Source organism: Cinclus cinclus, chromosome 17 (genome assembly GCF_963662255.1).
Source record: "Cinclus cinclus chromosome 17, bCinCin1.1, whole genome shotgun sequence".
NCBI lineage: Eukaryota > Metazoa > Chordata > Aves > Passeriformes > Cinclidae > Cinclus > Cinclus cinclus.
Window position 1 is genome coordinate 13,831,001 of NC_085062.1, and position 18,074 is coordinate 13,849,074.

General features: G+C 51.1%; 1 protein-coding gene across 1 annotated transcript in view; it reads right to left on the reverse strand.

Annotated features, from left to right (window-relative positions):
- Positions 1-3,820, reverse strand: part of AIFM3 (apoptosis inducing factor mitochondria associated 3) — a 38,869-nt gene extending 35,049 nt beyond the window's left edge. Inside the window, exon 1 of the mRNA XM_062504299.1 lies at positions 3,790-3,820. Within this exon, the coding sequence (XP_062360283.1) occupies positions 3,790-3,820 (31 nt within the window). The remainder of the gene's footprint in view (positions 1-3,789) is intronic.
- Positions 3,821-18,074: the final 14,254 nt, after the last annotated feature.

Here is an 18,074-nt window from a genome sequence, read left to right on the forward strand (position 1 = left end):
GATCCCAAAGCAGGGTACTGGCAGGTGGCTGGTCTGCAGTGCAGGGTCACAGGCATTCTTTTTTAAAAATTAGGGCAATTAGATGCCCCCATACTTCTCTATCACAGGATTGGGTACCAGTATGGCTCAGAGCCCTTCTGGAGGCTAAATTTAAATTATGGATATCAGGCAATTGACAGGTTGTACCTCCAGTTACCTGATATTTAAAACACTAGAAACCATGAAAATATTGAGTTAATGTGGGAAGCAAGAATTGGCATGACCCAAGAGCTGACTTGAGCCAAGGAGAGTTTGGATAAGATGAAGATGCCTGGCTATAGGGGATGGAGGAGCTGAGCTGGTAAGGGGAGAGCAGTGTGTCTGCCTTCCCCAGCCCCTAAACCTTTCAATGCCTCAGGGTGTGCTGCTTCAGGGCTGAAGGCACAGGGCAGAGGAGCACTGAGGGCTGGGAACAGTCCGGTGCTGGCTGTATGATGCCAACAGCTTTGGGAGCAGTGGAAAACAGAAATGCATTAAGACATGATGCCAGAGGGATCAGCAGGCACAGCCAGACATCTCAGTTTACCCCAGCAGGGTTTATTTTCCCAAAGTCAACACAGAATAAATCCACCACTACCATGGGACATGTTTGGGGCTTACTGTGCCCATACTGTGCCAGTGCTGCACTCTCCAGGCATTCCCTGGGCTCACCCACCCCACCTCAACTACAAGCCCCAATGACAGTGACTTCAGGTGGTCTCAAAGATATTGCAAACCATTTTCATGGACCACTTCTCCTGTCCTTCCAAGGCCAGGAGGGACAGGGCTTAGAGCAACCTGGTCTAATGGAAGGTGTCCCTGCCCACAGCAGGGGGTTGAAACGACTTGGTCTTTAGATACCCTTCCAGCCCAAACCATTCTGTGATTCTATCATTCTATTAAAAATGACAGAGCCAATGACAAAACCATCATGTCAAATGTGCCTGGCTCTGCTTTCCCTCTCCAGAAGCTCTGCCAGCAAATGAAACAGTCCAAAACCAGGAGGTAGGACTTACCAGCCAAGGCTGGAGACAAGCTCAGAGCCAAGCTCAGGTCACACAGCCAACAGCACCCCTCCAGCAGTGGTGGGTGGGAAGGGAGCACATTTCCTGCTAAATGCATCCTCCAAGCAAGGGCAAAGCCCACCCCCAGACACCCCATGCACTGGGAAGCAACTGTTCTACCATCAAACACTGAGCCCAGCAGAAGAAGGATCAGAATTTACAGGTTTTGAAGCCATTCCAGCACACCCAGCATAGAGACGGAGCTGCCACAGCTCACACAGAGCTGGCACATGATGGTTCCTGTCACCCATTATCCTGACCTTGCTGTTCTGCAGAAGTGGGTGCTAGGATACCACACAGGCTGCCAGCTGGGCAGCTCATCCCCAGTGCATCACACACCTGAGACAAACCTGAGGAGAAAATGATGCGGAAATTAAGAGCTGGGCCTTCAGAAGAGGATCTGGCATCACAGGACTACAGTCATTATCAGATTGCTTCACCATTTGAACATAAGCTCTTAATTAAACACTGAAATATCCAGACAGGGATGGGTGCTGCAGCAGCAGCCAAACCTCATGGCTGGCCAGCAGTACAGTCAGCACAGCTATTTAGGGATCCAGGACTCCACTCCCCAGAGCTCTTGCATCACTCATCTGCCCATCAAAAGGTGATATGTGCACAGAGCCAAGGTTATCTCGAGGGTGCTCAGTGCAACTGAGGGCCTCTCTTGTAATGACGGAGATAAAGCAGATAAGGACCTTGTGTACACCTTGAAAAAGCACCTGAATCAGTTCTGTTCACTTCAGGCTGCATCCAAAATATTGCCTTCATGTGTGTCTTGGGATGACAATGTGGAAACACCACTGATGGAGCAAATAGCTCTAGTCTGTCCCTGCTTCTTATCTGGACAAGGAACAAGTGAATTCCTATAAATAGTAAAGTCCAGTACTAATACTGTACAATTCCCACATGAATAACAGTACAGCTCTAATACTGTACAATTCCCATATGAAACATCAGTGAAACTCTTTGGAAGAACAATCAGCATCCTCAAATGCCTCTGTTTACCTCCTTGAATTTGCAGGTTTTATAAGCCTGGGATGAAGCCCTGCAGTCAGTGCTGAGCTACCAAAGGGCTGCAGCCGGCTTGTGCAGAGCCTTTGAAGATGCTAATCCAAACCAGAGCTGAGGGATAGAGGTGCGTTGCAGGGTGGCATTTTCAGGCCCTGCTATGCTATACTGTTTGTCCCTGCTATACAAACACAGCTTTCCACAAAAATCTGTGGCTCAGGAAAGAGGCCCGCAGAGCGCTGGTGTTCCAACACTGGCCCAAGATTACACAGTTTTGCTGTACGATACAAAATTAAGTGGAGTTTGTCACATAGCGGAGTTTGTCACAAGTTTAGTCAACAAAGGCACTTACTCTTGGATGTGTTTTTACTCCTCAAACATTTTAAGGAAGCATACAAACAAGGCTTTCACTGAGAAAACTTACAGGTCAGAGTGTCCAGTGCCGTATTATCTTGGTGGTGACCCATAACATAATCACAGTACAGGTCAAAGGCAGAAAACCACCTTTATTTTCTCACTGTGCTTTGCATAAAGGCAGGGACCTCACTGCGTGGATGATCAGTGAGTCACAACTTCTATCACCCTTCTGACCCAGTTAGTCCTTCAACCTGAAATCCTTCCTGACTCAGGCAGTGAAGACAAATTGCCAAGAAAAGGCCCCCAAAAGACATCTTTCTACCCACAAAGGCTACACAGGGATGCTGAATGGTCTGATAGATGGTCACCATTCTCTGATTCTCCTTGCCCCGGGGCACAAGCAAGTAATAAGGACAAGGTCACCTTAAGCTCCCTCTGAGGTGGCCAAAACAAGCTGCAGAATTGGAGCTGGGAGCACTCCCCCATGGCAGCTTCAGGAGCACTGACAGGACCAGCCATCGCTCCATGGGGTCCTGTGCCAGGGCCACGCAGGTGCTGCCAGGGGTGATGAGTATGGGTGATCATGCAGCGCCTGCTCATGCCCAGCCTGCTTAGGACAAGGCTGAGCATTGACACTTCCACACAAGGCCCCGCTCAACCAGCCAGTTTGCCTGGGCAGGTGGCACCACCCCTGCCCCTCACACATACACCCAACCTTTCCCAAACCGTACAGAGCAGGGAACCCACCCAGCCCAGCCATGGAAAGAATATGCCAGGCAAGGGGAGAATCCTTGATGTCCTGGTGTCAACAGCTGCTTTTCCCACCTAAAGCAGTACAGATAGACAAGCTTCACCAAGAAAATAAAATCTCAACAGCAGAGCAGCTCCAAGACCTAGCCTGCTTCTTCCCACAGGGAAAGATATAAAAGCTGGTCAGTGAGTGACAAAGCTGTGGCAGAAGGAAGATGCTGGATAGCTGGGACAGCTGTCACCTAAACCTACAACAGAGCATGAGGGGGGCAACTCTGCCCCAGATCCAGCAGAAAGGTAGAAGCAGGTGGGTGGTGAAGAATACAGAGATGTGACCAGGCACAGATACCTCCCTTGTGGCACAGGGTGAGCTTCCCCCACACCCACCTACCAACCCCCCTGGCACTGCTGCAACCCCCCACAGCTCCCTGCCTGGGAGTGAGAGCACTGAGGAATTTGGGGGGATTAAGAGCCCAGTAATCCTCCCTGCAGGAGCCAAGCATTAACATTCCCCTGGCCAGCGTCCACCACTGACCTATTTCTCCCACGGGGACAGTAGCTTGGGGGCCTGGCATTGGAGGGCAGTCACCTGGTTTGGGCTTGGAGAAGCATCCTCCCATGGTGCCGGGCAGAACAGGCAGCGGGGGCCGGGCCGGGCAGGTCAGTGAGGGCACATCCTGGCATGGTACAGGGCCAGCTCCGCGTCGATCCCCACCTGCATTGAGCAGAAAAGCTCCGTGAGAGCCGGTACGGCCGGAAGGTGGGTGGGAAGCAGACACACACTGTGGGTGCCCCAGTGACCCGAGGGACGTGGGGACAAGTGCTGGGGCCACCGTGCTGGGAGACACTGCTAAATTCAGTTATGAAGTTTATAAATTCAGTCATCAAAGTTAATTACAAAACCCCTCATATCATTTATGGCCGGAGTTTTATAACTTCCCAAAGCCCTGCCTTTGGGAATTAGAGCTCTAAGCACACAGGTCACAGCCCAAATACAATGACTGAACCATAAATACATTTCAGTTGGGGTTTTTGTGTTATTATTAGGAGATTGAAAAAAAAAGAAGTCTGCTCTATTGCACAGTCCTGTGAGTTCCCCTATGCCAGATATGCTTATTCCTGCAGAAGTGCCATTGGCTTATGAACAATTAATTATTTAGAGAAAGAGCTTTTTATATCAGACCATTTTGCATCAGCCTCCTGTTTTTACGCTATTGAGGTAATTTTTTAATTTTTAAGATCAAGTTGTGTTTCTCTTATTAGCTTTGACTTGTGGTGCTCTCAGATTTGGTACAGACAAAGAATTTAGATAAACTTTTCCAATTCCATTCCATGCCTGAAAACAGCAAAGAGGCATCAAACACACTGGCAATAAAATAGTATATTTCATTCATTTTACTCATTCCTACCTGAATTGAATTGATTTACTATGGTTTTGCCATATAGTTCTTCAAAAAGCCGTCTGATCTGGGCAGGAAGATAAAAACAACGTCCAAATTATATTTTGAGACAGGCAAAGTAGGTTTTCCTGTATCTTAGAAAATGCCTCGAGATCTTTACAATGAAAAGAAATTAGAGAAGTGCCAGGAGAGAGATACCAAGCACCTTCTCTCCTTAGCTTAAATATCAACTCAAAATATCAGGATGTATCCCTCTGTTTTCAGATATATCCCTCCAAAACATACCTTCAAACTCCCCTTCCATGCATAGAATCACCTCTGCCAAGCCTCAACTGTGTTGCAGAAGCAGCTTCAGAGCCTGGATCACGTTGAATAAGTAATCCAAGCTATAGAGGAACAGAAGCCCGGTGCCTTGTCTATGGTGCAAAGCAGGCCTGTGCTATTTGATATGCTGCAAAGATGGATTATTAAATGCAGAGGGAAGAGCTCTTCTCCCAAGAGCATCCCAGGAAAGTAGCATGACAATGTTTATGCAAAAGCAAATGCAAGAAAAGACACCATGTAAGAAGGTGCATAAATGCAGAGGAAGATTTGGGAGCAGTGGGGGAAAACAGAGTGGGGACGTCACATGCAGTAACTGCTGTAGGACCCTTTGCCAGAACAAGCAGAAAGAAAGAGAAAATGGCTTTGTGCCAGGCAAACCAAGTCTTGAGTCACTGGTGTATCAGTGTTACAGGACAGCAATTCAGTGCATATAATAAAATACTGTCACTGGTGCCTTGGGAGCAAGCCAAGTCCCTGCTAACCCAGATCAGCTCCTTCCAGTTGATTTCCTGTGGCAGGTGGCAAGACAGGATCATGGCCCAGGCAAGCAGTGCCCTGGCACCATTGCAGCATTCCCTTGGGGTGCTGCACATATGGGAGACCACAGCAGGGACCCCTGAATGGGTGATGGGTTGGATGGCAGAAGGGTGGTTCCCAAATATACCTCACTAGATAATCCAACTTCTCCAACCATCCCAGCAATGCTGATGTGGGACTGGTTTCTAGATGGTATGGCTGATTTTAACAAGAACTTGGGGGGATGTCAGAGTTCCTGAATGTTGGAATGTCAGACATTCATCCAAGGTGCCTTTGCTTTGTTTGGACCTTAAAGATGGCAATCTGCATCCTCTCAAGCCCACTTCACATCTCCTGATTTATCCATTTATGATCCCTCCAGCATTTCCAAGACACAGAAACATCCAGACTCCCAAAATGGGTCAGAGGGAAGTGTTTGCTATCAGAGGTGTCCCTTCTCCACTCCTAGAGTTCACCAGGCAAAACCAAAATGGTTCTTGGTAGGATTTCAGCTGATGTCATCAGAGGAGAAGCCATCTGGCTGCTCCCAGCCTCAGTCCCAGCAAGCTTCAGAGTCACCTGAGACTCAGCTGGTTGAAGAAAGGCACCAGCCTCCCCAGTCAAACCAACTCAGGGGGCACAGTAGAGCCAGAGGTATCAATCCAGAGCTGGATCATGCAGGATTCATGGCCAAAGCCATAAGCTATGTTAGGAGAAGGAAATAAGCACATATACAGCATCATATAGCTGAACCCAGGATCACCTGTAAAACCTTGCTAGGTCCTGAAGGGCGACAGCCTGACCTCAACAAGGTGTCCATGCTCAGTAAACCAGTTCATCATCTGTTCCCTGAAGAAAACGACACTCTGTGGCACATAGCTGAACAGGAACATCTTCAGCATCTGCTCAGAGAGGTCAAGAACGAGTGGGCTACCAAAATATGAAGTAACTGAGGAACATACTAGTCCCATCCCTAAAATCTCTAGTGTGAATGAGGAACCAGCCCTGCACCAGGCTGTCTGCAGAACTCCATCATCCACAGAGAGCACTGCCCAAGCATACAACCAGGGACACCAGCCTGCTCCCAAACAGGAGAAACTGGGAATATAATCCAACAGGAGAAACATGGAAAACAGTGTAGTGCTACTGACCATGAGCACTTCCCCTGCATGGCAGCGAAATACGTAAAATATGGCCACATCAAGCTCCAGTGCAGGTCAGGGATATCAGACCAGATGGCCCACCTGGCTCAGCTCAGTGTCCACTCCCTGAACATGGCCAACAGCACCCACCTGCCTGCCACGAGCAGGCAGGAGCAGGGCAGGAAGGCAGGGACACTCCAGCCCACACTTCGCACTGGGCTCTGAGCAGGATCCAGAGCCTGCACCACTTCTGAGCAGTGCAGTGCTGGCAGAGCTATTATTAGCACTGTGCTTCTGCTCTCTGCAGTGCCCCGGGCTCCTGTTTTAATCAAATGCTCTGCTGTGACTCCAAAATCCTTTCCAAGAGCTAATGTGGCAACTATGTAACTATATAAGTGCATTAGCACACCTTAGATATAATGTTTTTCCCCTGATCATCAGTTTGTGTTTATTGCCCCAGTATCATTTCTTCACCAGGCACCCAGGTCCCTCCCATCCAGCTGCAGCATCTGTCAGCATCTGTCCTGCTGCTGTAAATAATCCTGCATTGCCTGCCTAGAAATCTGGCACAGATAAAAGCACCAACCATGCCCCATGCTCATCTCCCAGAGATGTCAGTTCACAGTCTCAGCTAGCTCCAGCTGGAGACCTCTGTGGAGCACTGAGCAAAGACACAGTAGTGACACTGTTGACAGAGTCCCCTCAGCTGTAATTCATCTGCTGTGTGAGGGGGGCCTGGTGCACATGGACAGCAGCTACCCTGTGGCCTCTCCAGGCTCCTCCAGACCCCCTCATTGAGCTTCTGACTGCACACCCACCTTTTTGTGGACACCACCCTGACCCCTATTGCCCTGGCCACACTAGCCCTGGGTGCCACCAGAGGAAGAAAAGGCGAGAGGGCTGCTTCTCATTCCCTTCCCACTTGTTCAGCACAAGTCCCCTCACCTGGTCCCTTGGACAGAGAGAGAGGGTTTCTCAAGGCAGCTCTGTCCCCTCCCCATCCTATTGAACCCCTCTTCCCAAGCTCTGGTCCCACATTTCCTCTCCTCAGTGATGTGGGAACTCCCAGTGTCATCAACAAGATGATTGGTATGATATCCTGGCACCAGGGGCCACCAGGTGTGAAGCCAGAGAAGGCAGGGGCTTGGTGACAACTCAACACATGCTCTCAGGGTAGGGACCCTGCTTGGGGCTGAAGCATGGAGGAGACAAAGATGCTAAAGCAGCTGCCAGCTCTTGAGGATCCTGGATGTGGCTACCAGAATAAGAAACATCTCTGTCCCTGGGTCTTACAATCCCAGATCCTCCAGGCTTTGCGCTGGTCCTCCCACAGCTGCATCTCCTCTGCTGCCCTGTCCTCCTCTTGGGACAGATGCAAGCCAGCCCTGGGTCTGCTAGGGGCACAGTTCAGGTTCCCACAGCTCAGGAACATGCCCATCATTCCAAGGAAACCAGACAACAATGGACGCTCCCTTCCTGCCATCACCAGTATCCAACCTCCATTCCCCAAGGGAGTTCAGGATCATGTGCTCAGCCAGCCTTTCTCCTCTCTTGATTTCCAGGCACTACTACATGGACTGGCTCCCACCCACAGCTGGAAATGCCTGAATGATCTCTGTCATGGGCCCAGCAAAACAGATTCCAAGGACTTTTGTCTTCTACGCAGGTGAGCTCTCTGCTTCCTTTGCAGTGCTCTACAGCAGGATCTGGAGGAAAGCTGGGGGGCAACCTGGCAGAGCACCTAGAAGACTTTGAGGAGGTTTCTGAAGAACCACTGGAATTCAGAGAACAAGTGGGACATCTGGGACCTGCTCTGTTCCCAAGGAGATGACTTCTGCCTCTTCACTGACATCACCTGTCTGAAGGAGAAGGACTACAGATCCGTGGAAAGTGAAGGTGCACACAAATGAGGATGAGGAAAGTTTCTTCTCAGACACAGACCAGGATCTCAAAGCAGAGGTCAACAAAAGGCATCTGCCAAAGACATTCTGTCAGGATGAGGAAAACTTCCCCAAGGTGAAGGGAGAACTCCTCAGTACTGGAGAACAAATGAAAACCACAAAGGAGAGGCAGGCAGTGTGAGCCCTGGTGTGGCTGTTTCCCAATGAGAGTGGGATCAAAGGGTCAATCAAAGAGACATGACACTTCTCAGAAGCTTTTAATGCTGAGCATTAACATGGCAGCCCCAAGGCAGTTGTGGTCATGACTATGCTGGTATTCATCTCCCATCAGGGTGGCACCTCTTGCTCTGCACCTTTCTGCCCATGATTATGGAAAAATTTAGGCTGGAAGAGGTCTTTAGTGGTCATCTAACCCAATTCCAACCATAAGCAGGGTGACATACCAACCTGGATTAAACCCTAATTCTGCCTTAAGCTTTGGAGAATGGACCCAATGCTAGTCATGACAGGACCCACTAACATTGGGGAGTTCTCAAAGGTACCAGAGCTTTTTAGATGGGTATCAGTGGGAAAAATTCAGTGGTCTACTAAGAACAAGAAGATCCATCCTTGGCATCTGGAGACTACCACAGACCTCCCCAACCACACATTTGCCAGATGCAGCACTCATTAAAAACAAGAACAGAAGATGTTGAAAGATTTCACTTCCTCAACACTTTGGAGCACTAATGGTCTCCAGGTGGGACTGGAAATTAATTTTTGCTCCAGGATACTCCACTTCTGGAGTATTTTGCGGTGCTGAGCCTCCTCAAGGTGCCTCCAGTAGAGAAAGGAAAGGAAAGGAAAGGAAAGGAAAGGAAAGGAAAGGAAAGGAAAGGAAAGGAAAGGAAAGGAAAGGAAAGGAAAGGAAAGGAAAGGAAAGGAAAGGAAAGGAAAGGAAAGGAAAGGAAAGGAAAGGAAAGGAAAGGAAAGGAAAGGAAAGGAAAGGAAAGGAAAGGAAAGGAAAGGAAAGGAAAGGAAAGGAAAGGAAAGGAAAGGAAAGGAAAGGAAAGGAAAGGAAAGGAAAGGAAAGGAAAGGCAGCTGTGCTGTGCCCTGGAACCATGACTGATGCAGTGTCAGGCACAGGGGCTGCTCACATGCTCAGGGAACAGCTCATTGCCAGTTTGGGGTCAGGAAGGGTCTCCCTTGGAGACTGACACAAGTGCCAGGGGGCTTTTGCCTTCCTCTGTAGCTCTGAGCATCACCCCTTGTCAGGCCCCCCATCACCTCCTGTTTTTTGGCCAGGAATTCCCTGCTGTGGCAAGGCTAGGAATCCAGCTGTGTGTGTGATATCTCCACCTCTCTTGCTTTGTTTTTCTAGCTTTCAGTCACTTGTAGCATAGGTCTTCCAAGGCAATGTCCAACAGCTCTGCACTGAACAGGAGCTGCCTGTTTTTAACTGCCCCTGCATATAATATTTTTTTTTTATTGAATCTGGGTTCTGTTGTCTGCAAACATTTGCCTATTTCTGCCCTGAGAACTTTGTCCTTCAGGAGCTTTATCAGTTCCTGCAGATAATGTTTGGACTCAGAACAATGTTACAGCTATTTGAAGAGCTCAGCACTTTCTTATTGAGACATCCTTCATAGATGTCTCTAAAGGATCCAGGTCAAGTAATTTATTTTCTGCTCTGTTTAAGGACTGAGCTCAACATCTGAAAAATTTGCTTGTCTGCTCTGCAGAGTGAAGGGTACCATGTACCTGTTCCAGCCATTCACATCCAGCTCTGCAATCTGGTTCCCACAACCCCCAAGCAGGAACACCAAGAGGAGGGGGCTCCTGGAGCCTCAGGGCATCTGGTGTCACTATCCATGCTTGCAGGGAAGAGCTGGCTCTGACTATGGTCTCCGCTGTGGGAAAAAACAAGCCCTGATCCCAAACCGCACCCTATCTACTACAGCACTGCCAATTCTCCATACATGCAAAATATTGTCTTTAACACAAGGCCAGCAGGATCCATGGAACAGTCCCAGCAGCAGACCTGTTTTGGTCACAGCCTACAAGCAAAGTGCAGCACAGATCCCATCACAGCCTCTCCAGCCCATCCCATAAAGCATAGCCTGTCCAATGGGGCAGCCCAGCCTCTGGTCCCTGGACACAAGAATTCTGATCCACCTGGTCCTGAACACCGTGAAGACCCAGAACATTCTTTCCCACCTACCTCCTCACCACACACAATGGCACCCAGCAGTGGACCCCATCCGTCAGCCCCACCACCACCACCCTTTGTGGATCCATCCCAGCCAGACACATACCCACCCTGACCCACCACACACCCCTGCCACATCACCAGCCCCCATGCACCAGACTCCCAGTCATGGTGTGCTCTCACAAGTGCTGCCCATTTCTCTCACTTTTCTGGGGATTTGCTCTAGTTTGACTCCCACAGTTTAGCCAGAATTAAGCAGTGGGCCACCACCCTCACCAGATTCCTCCACACCTGTGCCAGTATTAGAAAGACTTTAGAGTGGTGGCTCCACATCCCCCTGTCCTTGATGCGTATACCCAGACTGTCCTTCTCCATCTCCTGAAGGCCCACTCTTGTCTCACATTAGTGCCACAGTCTCATGCTCACTTCTCCTCCATCTCTGCTCAGTGGTGCAACTCCAGCCACCATGCTTTTCACCTTCAACTCCTCAGCCAGTTTCAGCTGCTTTGTGGGCAGAGGGTATTGATAAAAATATGTAAGGTGGATCTCAAGAGTCCTGCAGTTCACCAAGCAGTACACCCTGCCTCTGCTCCAGTATCCTCCTGGCCCTAGTGATCCTGCCAGAGACCACGCTTCAGCCCAGAGGTGCACCAGCACTTTCCCACCGCTCACCTTCCCTCCCCAAAATCAGCCAGTCTCCACAAAGCCTGTCAGAGCAGAAGCCAGCACACACCCCACAGTGGACACACCACATTCCTCATGGTGCAGAGTGGCAGTGAAACAGTATTTGGGCTCCAGCTGTTGTCCAATCACAACCACGCTATCAGTTTCCCACAACCCACAGGCACCTTCCTGCCATCCTCACCACCCTGCAGAGATCAATTCCCCCAAAAACCACAGCAGCCACTGGCTCAAAGTCCTACTGACACCCCAAGTTGCCTGCAGCTCTCCTCTCTGCTCACCCTGGGGTCCATCCTCCATGTGCTGCAACCTCCTGGGTGCCACAGCCCATGATCTCAATGAGGACTCCCCATATTTCCCAGCAAGGTCTGGCTCAGCAAAATCAAACTGTCCTGTCTCCAGGGCAAGCCAGACTCCACTGCCAAAAAAAGCAGCTCTCTCCACTGGACAGAAGAGTCTGAACACAGCCCAGACGTGGTTGGAGCACTGGGGAGCCCAAGGCTCTACCCCCACCCCGTGGACCATGCTGTGCACTCTGTGTTATCAACATCACCCACAGCAGCCCTGCTCTGACCCCAGGGAGGAGCACAGTGCTTGCCTGCCAAGAGAAAAGAAGACAGTGGGAAGAGAATCAAGTCACACAGAAGACAGCATGACAGGGCATGATGTTTTTAGGGCAGGAAGAGCTTGTGTTTTTAAAACAGTATGAGGATGAAAACAGATAGTCTCCATCCTGAAGTTAACATTTTTCTCAGGAATCACACTACAACAGATGAAAAGAGAGTTCCACAACCCCCAGCTGTGGTTCCCAGACCAGACCAGCAGATCAGCCTTCCAGAATGGGGTGCCCAACTGGAGGACCACCCCTGTGCTCATGTCACTGCTTCTTGTCCCTCCATCTCGAAGATGCTGCACGCAGGACATGGCAACACTGCTTGTGCAGACATGCAATGCAGTGCTGCCCACCCTCTGACCATGGAGCAGATGAGCCAAAATCAAGGGGGCTGGCACACAGGAAACCCATTTTCTTGTCTCCCTGGCACCACAACCTCCTCTCTAGCTCCTCTCTAGCTTTTCACACCGTTCTTCCCCCTTGATAGCTCTCTAGCTAGCTTCTCCTTCCCTCTGCCCAACCCTCCCACTTCCATTTTCCTGCTATTTCCAAACCTGCTGCCAGGCTTCTGCTTCAGAGTCCACCAGCAAGTGTTCAGTGAGTCTGACAGTGAGTCTGACACCCTCAGAGCAGCACTGGACCCCTCCTTCGCCTCCTGTTCTGTTCTTCACCTTGCTTGCCCAGCCCTCTCAGTATAGCCCTGCCTGCCAAAGCTTTACCTCTCACCTCCTGGTGGGGTCCAAAATTTGCTTTACACTCACCCGGAGAAAGCAGCGGGCTTGGCTTTGCCGGGTGATTTCCTTTCAAATGGTCCCAAGAAACAGAAGCAAAAGTCACGCTGCAAAACGGCGAGAGCAGCTCACGGCCCAAGCGATGGGCTGCACCGCCCCGCCTCAGCGCGGGCAGGGAGGGATGCGGACAGGGAGTGACGTGCCCTGGTGTACTTCACCTTGTCACCAGCAGTTTGTGTCAGCGGCAGCACAGAGAGCTACAAAGCTGATGGTTAATGCACCCCGCTAACTCCCGAAGAAGTGCAGCGGGGACGTCCTGTCTGCTGCTTCAGCAATTTACCGGCTCCAGGTTAAAGGCTCATTCGGCTGCACTGTCACTGCCATCCCTCCACACACCTCTGTGAGCTGGACTGGAAATCATTAATCATGGTATTTGGTTCAGGTCGTAAAGATTCACCAATAAAAATCATAAATGTTGGGAATTGTCCCTGGATGAAGACTGCTCGATGCAAAAATCAAATCATTTCACAACAGGAGAGACCTTTAATTCTCATTTGCTCCACCACAGGCAGCCAAGCTCCTGCTGTGCTGTCACTGCCAGGTCCCCATTGCACAAAAGCAATCTGCGTTCCCCACGAGAGCTGGAGCAGGGCAGAAGGAATTTTTCCCAGCAATGTTTTCCACGATTAACAGCTACAGTCACAACACCACAGTCCAGCTCCATACACCACACTCAGATGTCTCCTCTCAAAGGAGATCACACAGTTCAGAGAACCATAGAATGTCCCAAGTTGGAAGAATCACACAAGGATCATGGAATGGCTTGGGTTAGAAGGGACCTTAAAGCTCATCTCTTTCTACAGTCCTTGCCATGGGCAGGGACACCTTCCACTATCCCAGGTTGCTCCAAGCCCTGTCCAGCCTGGACTTGGACACTTCCAGGGATGGAGCATCCACAGCTTCTCTGAGCAACCTCTGCCATTGCCTCACCATCTTCACAGCAGAGAACTTCTTCCTAGTACTTAGTCTTATCTACCTTTCTTCAGTTTAAAGACATACACCCCTGTCCAGGTGAGATCATGGTCCCCCAAAACAGGGACAAACAAACCTGGAGAACACGCTGGCGGGAGGACTCGACAGAGGGACCTAAACCCCGTTCAGGACAAACGCGGCTTTTCTCCGCGACCCATTTTTATGCCGCTTTGATTTCCTGGGCATTTGCTGCATCTCAGGAGAGATGCGGAGATATGCGGCGCTCTCGCACTGCCTGCGGCTCCGACCCCTGCCCCGCCAGCAGCTCCGACTGTAGAGGAGCCCCCGGGCCCACCGCACGCCCCGGTAATCCCGATACCCACGGTGCTCCCGCTCCCGGGGATAGCGGCGGCCCCCACCGACCGCTCCCCCCGGCCGAAGGTACGGTGCGGTCCTGGACAGCGGCCTTGCACTGGGAGCCCCCTCGCTTCACATCTTCCCCGGGACGGGTCCCCGCCGCCCCCCGCGCTTACCTGGGCAGCAGCGGCGGTGCCGGCGCGGCGGGCGGAGCGCGGCCGGTCCCGAGGCGGGGCGGGGCGGGGCGGGGCGGGGCGGGGCGGGGCGGGGCGGGGCGCGGGACACGCCCCCGCCGCGGGAGGGGACTGGGCCTGCTCGCCTCGGTACACGTGCGGCGGGGATCGCTGCTTACCTCGGGCGCACCGGGGAAGTTGGTTCTGCTTGGTCTCACGGCGCCGCCACCGCCGGGGCTATTCCTGCCCACCTGAAATACCCCGGCCCTGCTCTTCCCAGGTCACTTGCTTTACATTTTCGTTCTGGATTCACGCCTCTACTTCCCCCTCGAAGACAAAGATCTGCACCACCCTCCGCTTCCTCCTGCCCGGAAACTTTCTTCTCCACAGAAAACTCTTTTTCTCCCCGTCATGCCATCTGGAAATGTCAGCATCTCTATGTGCCTTTTTGTATTACATGCCCCAAATCCCAAATCTGTTCTTTATTTTCAGTGGATGACCTTTGAGATCACCCTGAGTACAGAGGAAGGTCGTCGTCGTCGTCCTCCCCCCCCCCCCCTCAGATAATTTGTCTTAGATCGTTGCTCTCTTACATCCCAAATATACAACCTCTGAACCTCTGAGGCTTTCTATCACTGCTCTTTAATATCCCTGCTCCCAGTGGGATGAGATGCTTAACTGGGCTGTTTATCTGTAGTTCTCACTGCTGTTAAAAAAAATACCTGAGGATGAAGCATTCCAGCGTAGAAGTCCCAGGGACCCACGTGCTTCCAGAGCACTGGGAGGTGCACAGTGGGTCCTCATGGAGCTGCCACAATTCTAAGGCAGGAGAAATAACCCCATGTCCAGTGTCTGCAGGCAGCTGAGAAGGAGAGAGTGCTGTGCCTTCCTGGGGCATGGTGCAGAGCTCTATTGAATGTGGTATTGCTGGCATCAGGGGCCCCTAGCAGACCCATCACCTCCATTACCCTACCTCGTGTGCAGGATTTTTGGCCTGTGGTATGAAAAACTGCTCCTATGCAGCTGAGAAGCAAACAGCAAAGATTGAACCTTGGAAGGAGACAGTAAATGGGTTTGCAAGGAATTACCCTGACAGCAAACTCTATCACTCACCACATGGGTGGCCATGCTTTAAGCTGAAAGAGATTTAAATTGTATATTGGAAAGAAATTCTTCCCTGTGAGGGTGGTGGAGCACTGGCACAGGTTGCCCAGAGAGGTTGTTGCCCTATCCCTGGAAGTGTCCAAGGCCAGGTTGGACACTGGGGCTTGGAGCAACGTGGGATAGAAGAAGGTGTGCCTGCCCATGGCAGGGGTGTGGACTAGATGAACTTTAAAAATCACTTCGAACTCAAACCAGTCTGGGATTCTATGCTTAGCTGGCACTACAAGTGGACAAAATTTGGGGTTGTTTCACTGCACCTTACAGGTCTGAGCACATCACTCCAGCAGTGGGACTATGAGACACGAGCAGAACTGTGGGGCTGTGCTGCCCCAGGAACAGCAAGAGATGCAGCTCTGCCTGCAGTGGGGTGACTGGGCAGGAGCCCAGAGGGATGGACAGTTGGAGGTCTTTCCTTCATTCCCCAGAAACCTCACAGAGCTACTAGGTAGTACGTGCCCCCAAGACTGCTGTTTCTTGGGCTCCTGGCACTGGTTCCATCACCTGACACTGTTCACACTGAGCACTGCCTGTACTTCTGTGTTGGTCACTGAAATGTCACAGTAGGTCCTGCCTTGGTAGGTCCTGCCCAGCTCCTGAGCTGACCAGTCACACCATGGTGCTTGCTGGGGTGCTCAGCCATGCTACTGGTGGAGGCAATGGGTGCTCTGGGGCCCAGATTGCAGGTCTGCCCCAAGTGGAACAGTGGTGCCTTGCTGTGGGGCTGACAGGGCCACGCCAGCAGCGCCAGGCTGCTGCCCACTGTGCTGCAAACCCTCAGCTCTCTGCTTTCTCTGCAGGTCTCAAGGAGATGGCAACATGCAGCCCTTCACCTCCCATGACCCCAAAATTAGCAATCCATTTTTCCACTGCAGCAGGGACAAGGGTGGGGGCATGACCCATGCAGCCTGGGGCAGACAGAAACTGCCCAGCCCAGGTACATGCTGGAAGGCCAGGGAGATGCAGGGAACAGGGTGAGGTGACCCCATAACCCAGTGGTGGATCCTGCGGCATTCCCAGACCTGCTTTACAGGCTGGATTGAAACCTCTGCTTCAATGTTTCTTTGCAAGAAAACTTCTGCCCTTGCCTGCACAGCCCTGCCCTGCCTTCCCCTGGGAAGGAAGATCTGGAAGAGGAGTCAGGTGGGGGAGACGCAGAAAGGGAAGGGAACAAGGGAGAGAGGCTGTAAGAATGGAGCAGCCCAGGGGATGGAGCAGGTGCAGGCAGAGCCATGGGCAGGAGAAGGAGCACTCAGCTCGGACATGAAGGCTCTTTGACAGCGGATCAGCCCTGACGTCACCCCGTGCTTTCAGTTTCTTGGGAAGCGACAGAACCAGAGCTTTGGATCTTCTCAGATAGCTGAAACAGATGCCATGGCACAGCAGCAGACCACAGCTGATAGCCCTGGCCAGTTCTGCATTTTCATCAGGACTTTGCAAAGCAGAACATCCACAATGCTCGTGTCTCTGTGCAAGAGCTCCAGGCACTGGGCTCCTCCCAAGCCCCCCAAATGGGAACACTGCACTACAACAGCAGGCAGATGCAGAAGGACCTGACTGCCACACTGCGAAGTCACCTCCAGTGGCTTTTTTTTGTGCAGTATACTAACATGTAAGTGCAGGATGGGCTGGGGAAGGTGAGTGAAGATTTGTCCAAAGGAGGGAGGGGGGTGGGTGCAGATCAGGGTAGCTCCTGGACAAGGACCCTGGCTAGGAGTGCAGGCAGAAGGGGAAGAGCCAGGTGGCTGTGGCTGTGTTTGCACCTGGGGGGTGTGAGAAGATAAGGAATCATCAGGTCAGGTCATGCCCTGGTCCTCAATGACAGTCTGGTGAGTGGGGCTGCTGGAGCTGCAGGGTCACGGGGGAGGATGTGGAAGTCACAGCACATGCAAGAGTATACAGTGGCACCTGAGGGGACTTGTGCAGCTAATGGGATCAGGAAGGCTGGGTGAAGATTGCTGGAGGATGGCTTCTTCTCACAAATATGAGGCATAAAGGACAATGTCTTCCTGTTGCTCCAGACACAGACTGAGGAGCTGGTGACCAGCCCTCACATACCTCTGACAGATGCTCAGTCTCTGACAGTTGTGATGCTCCTGTGGTTTGCTAGGAGGGGATTTGATGACTGAGTTGAGAGTGCAAGTTAGTGTTGTGAGGGGTGATGGGGAGGCTAATGATGTTGTGCTGATAAAGCTTATGCTAAAGTGAATCCAGAAGTATTGGCAGTCCCAGGGCAATATGGAAAACTGGATGTGGAGCATCTCCAAATTATTCTGAAACAACCAGGACAAGTGGTATCTAAAAAGCAATACCCTCTTTCAGGGGAATGAAGGAAGGGGTTACAGCCTTTTATTGGGGGGGGGAGGGTGTCTGTTAATGAAGAGGGGTCTTTTGGAGCCATGTATGTCTTCCTGTAACACTTCTATCCTGCTGAAAGAAATGAGGGACTTGTCTTTATAAACAAACTGTAAGTCTGCTAGTAGATAGAACTAGCACTGAGATGAAAGAAACAATGGGAAGGATTCCACTGATTGATTAATGGAATGAGAAAGGTTTGTCTTTACGAGCAAACTGTAGGTCTGCTGATAAATAAAATTTTATACTGAGAGGAGAAAGAAACAATGGGAAGAACCATAAATTCCATAGGAATTCTACTGAGTGACACAAGGAAAAGACAAAGGCAGGAGTATACATTAGAAGAGGGTCTTAGGTAT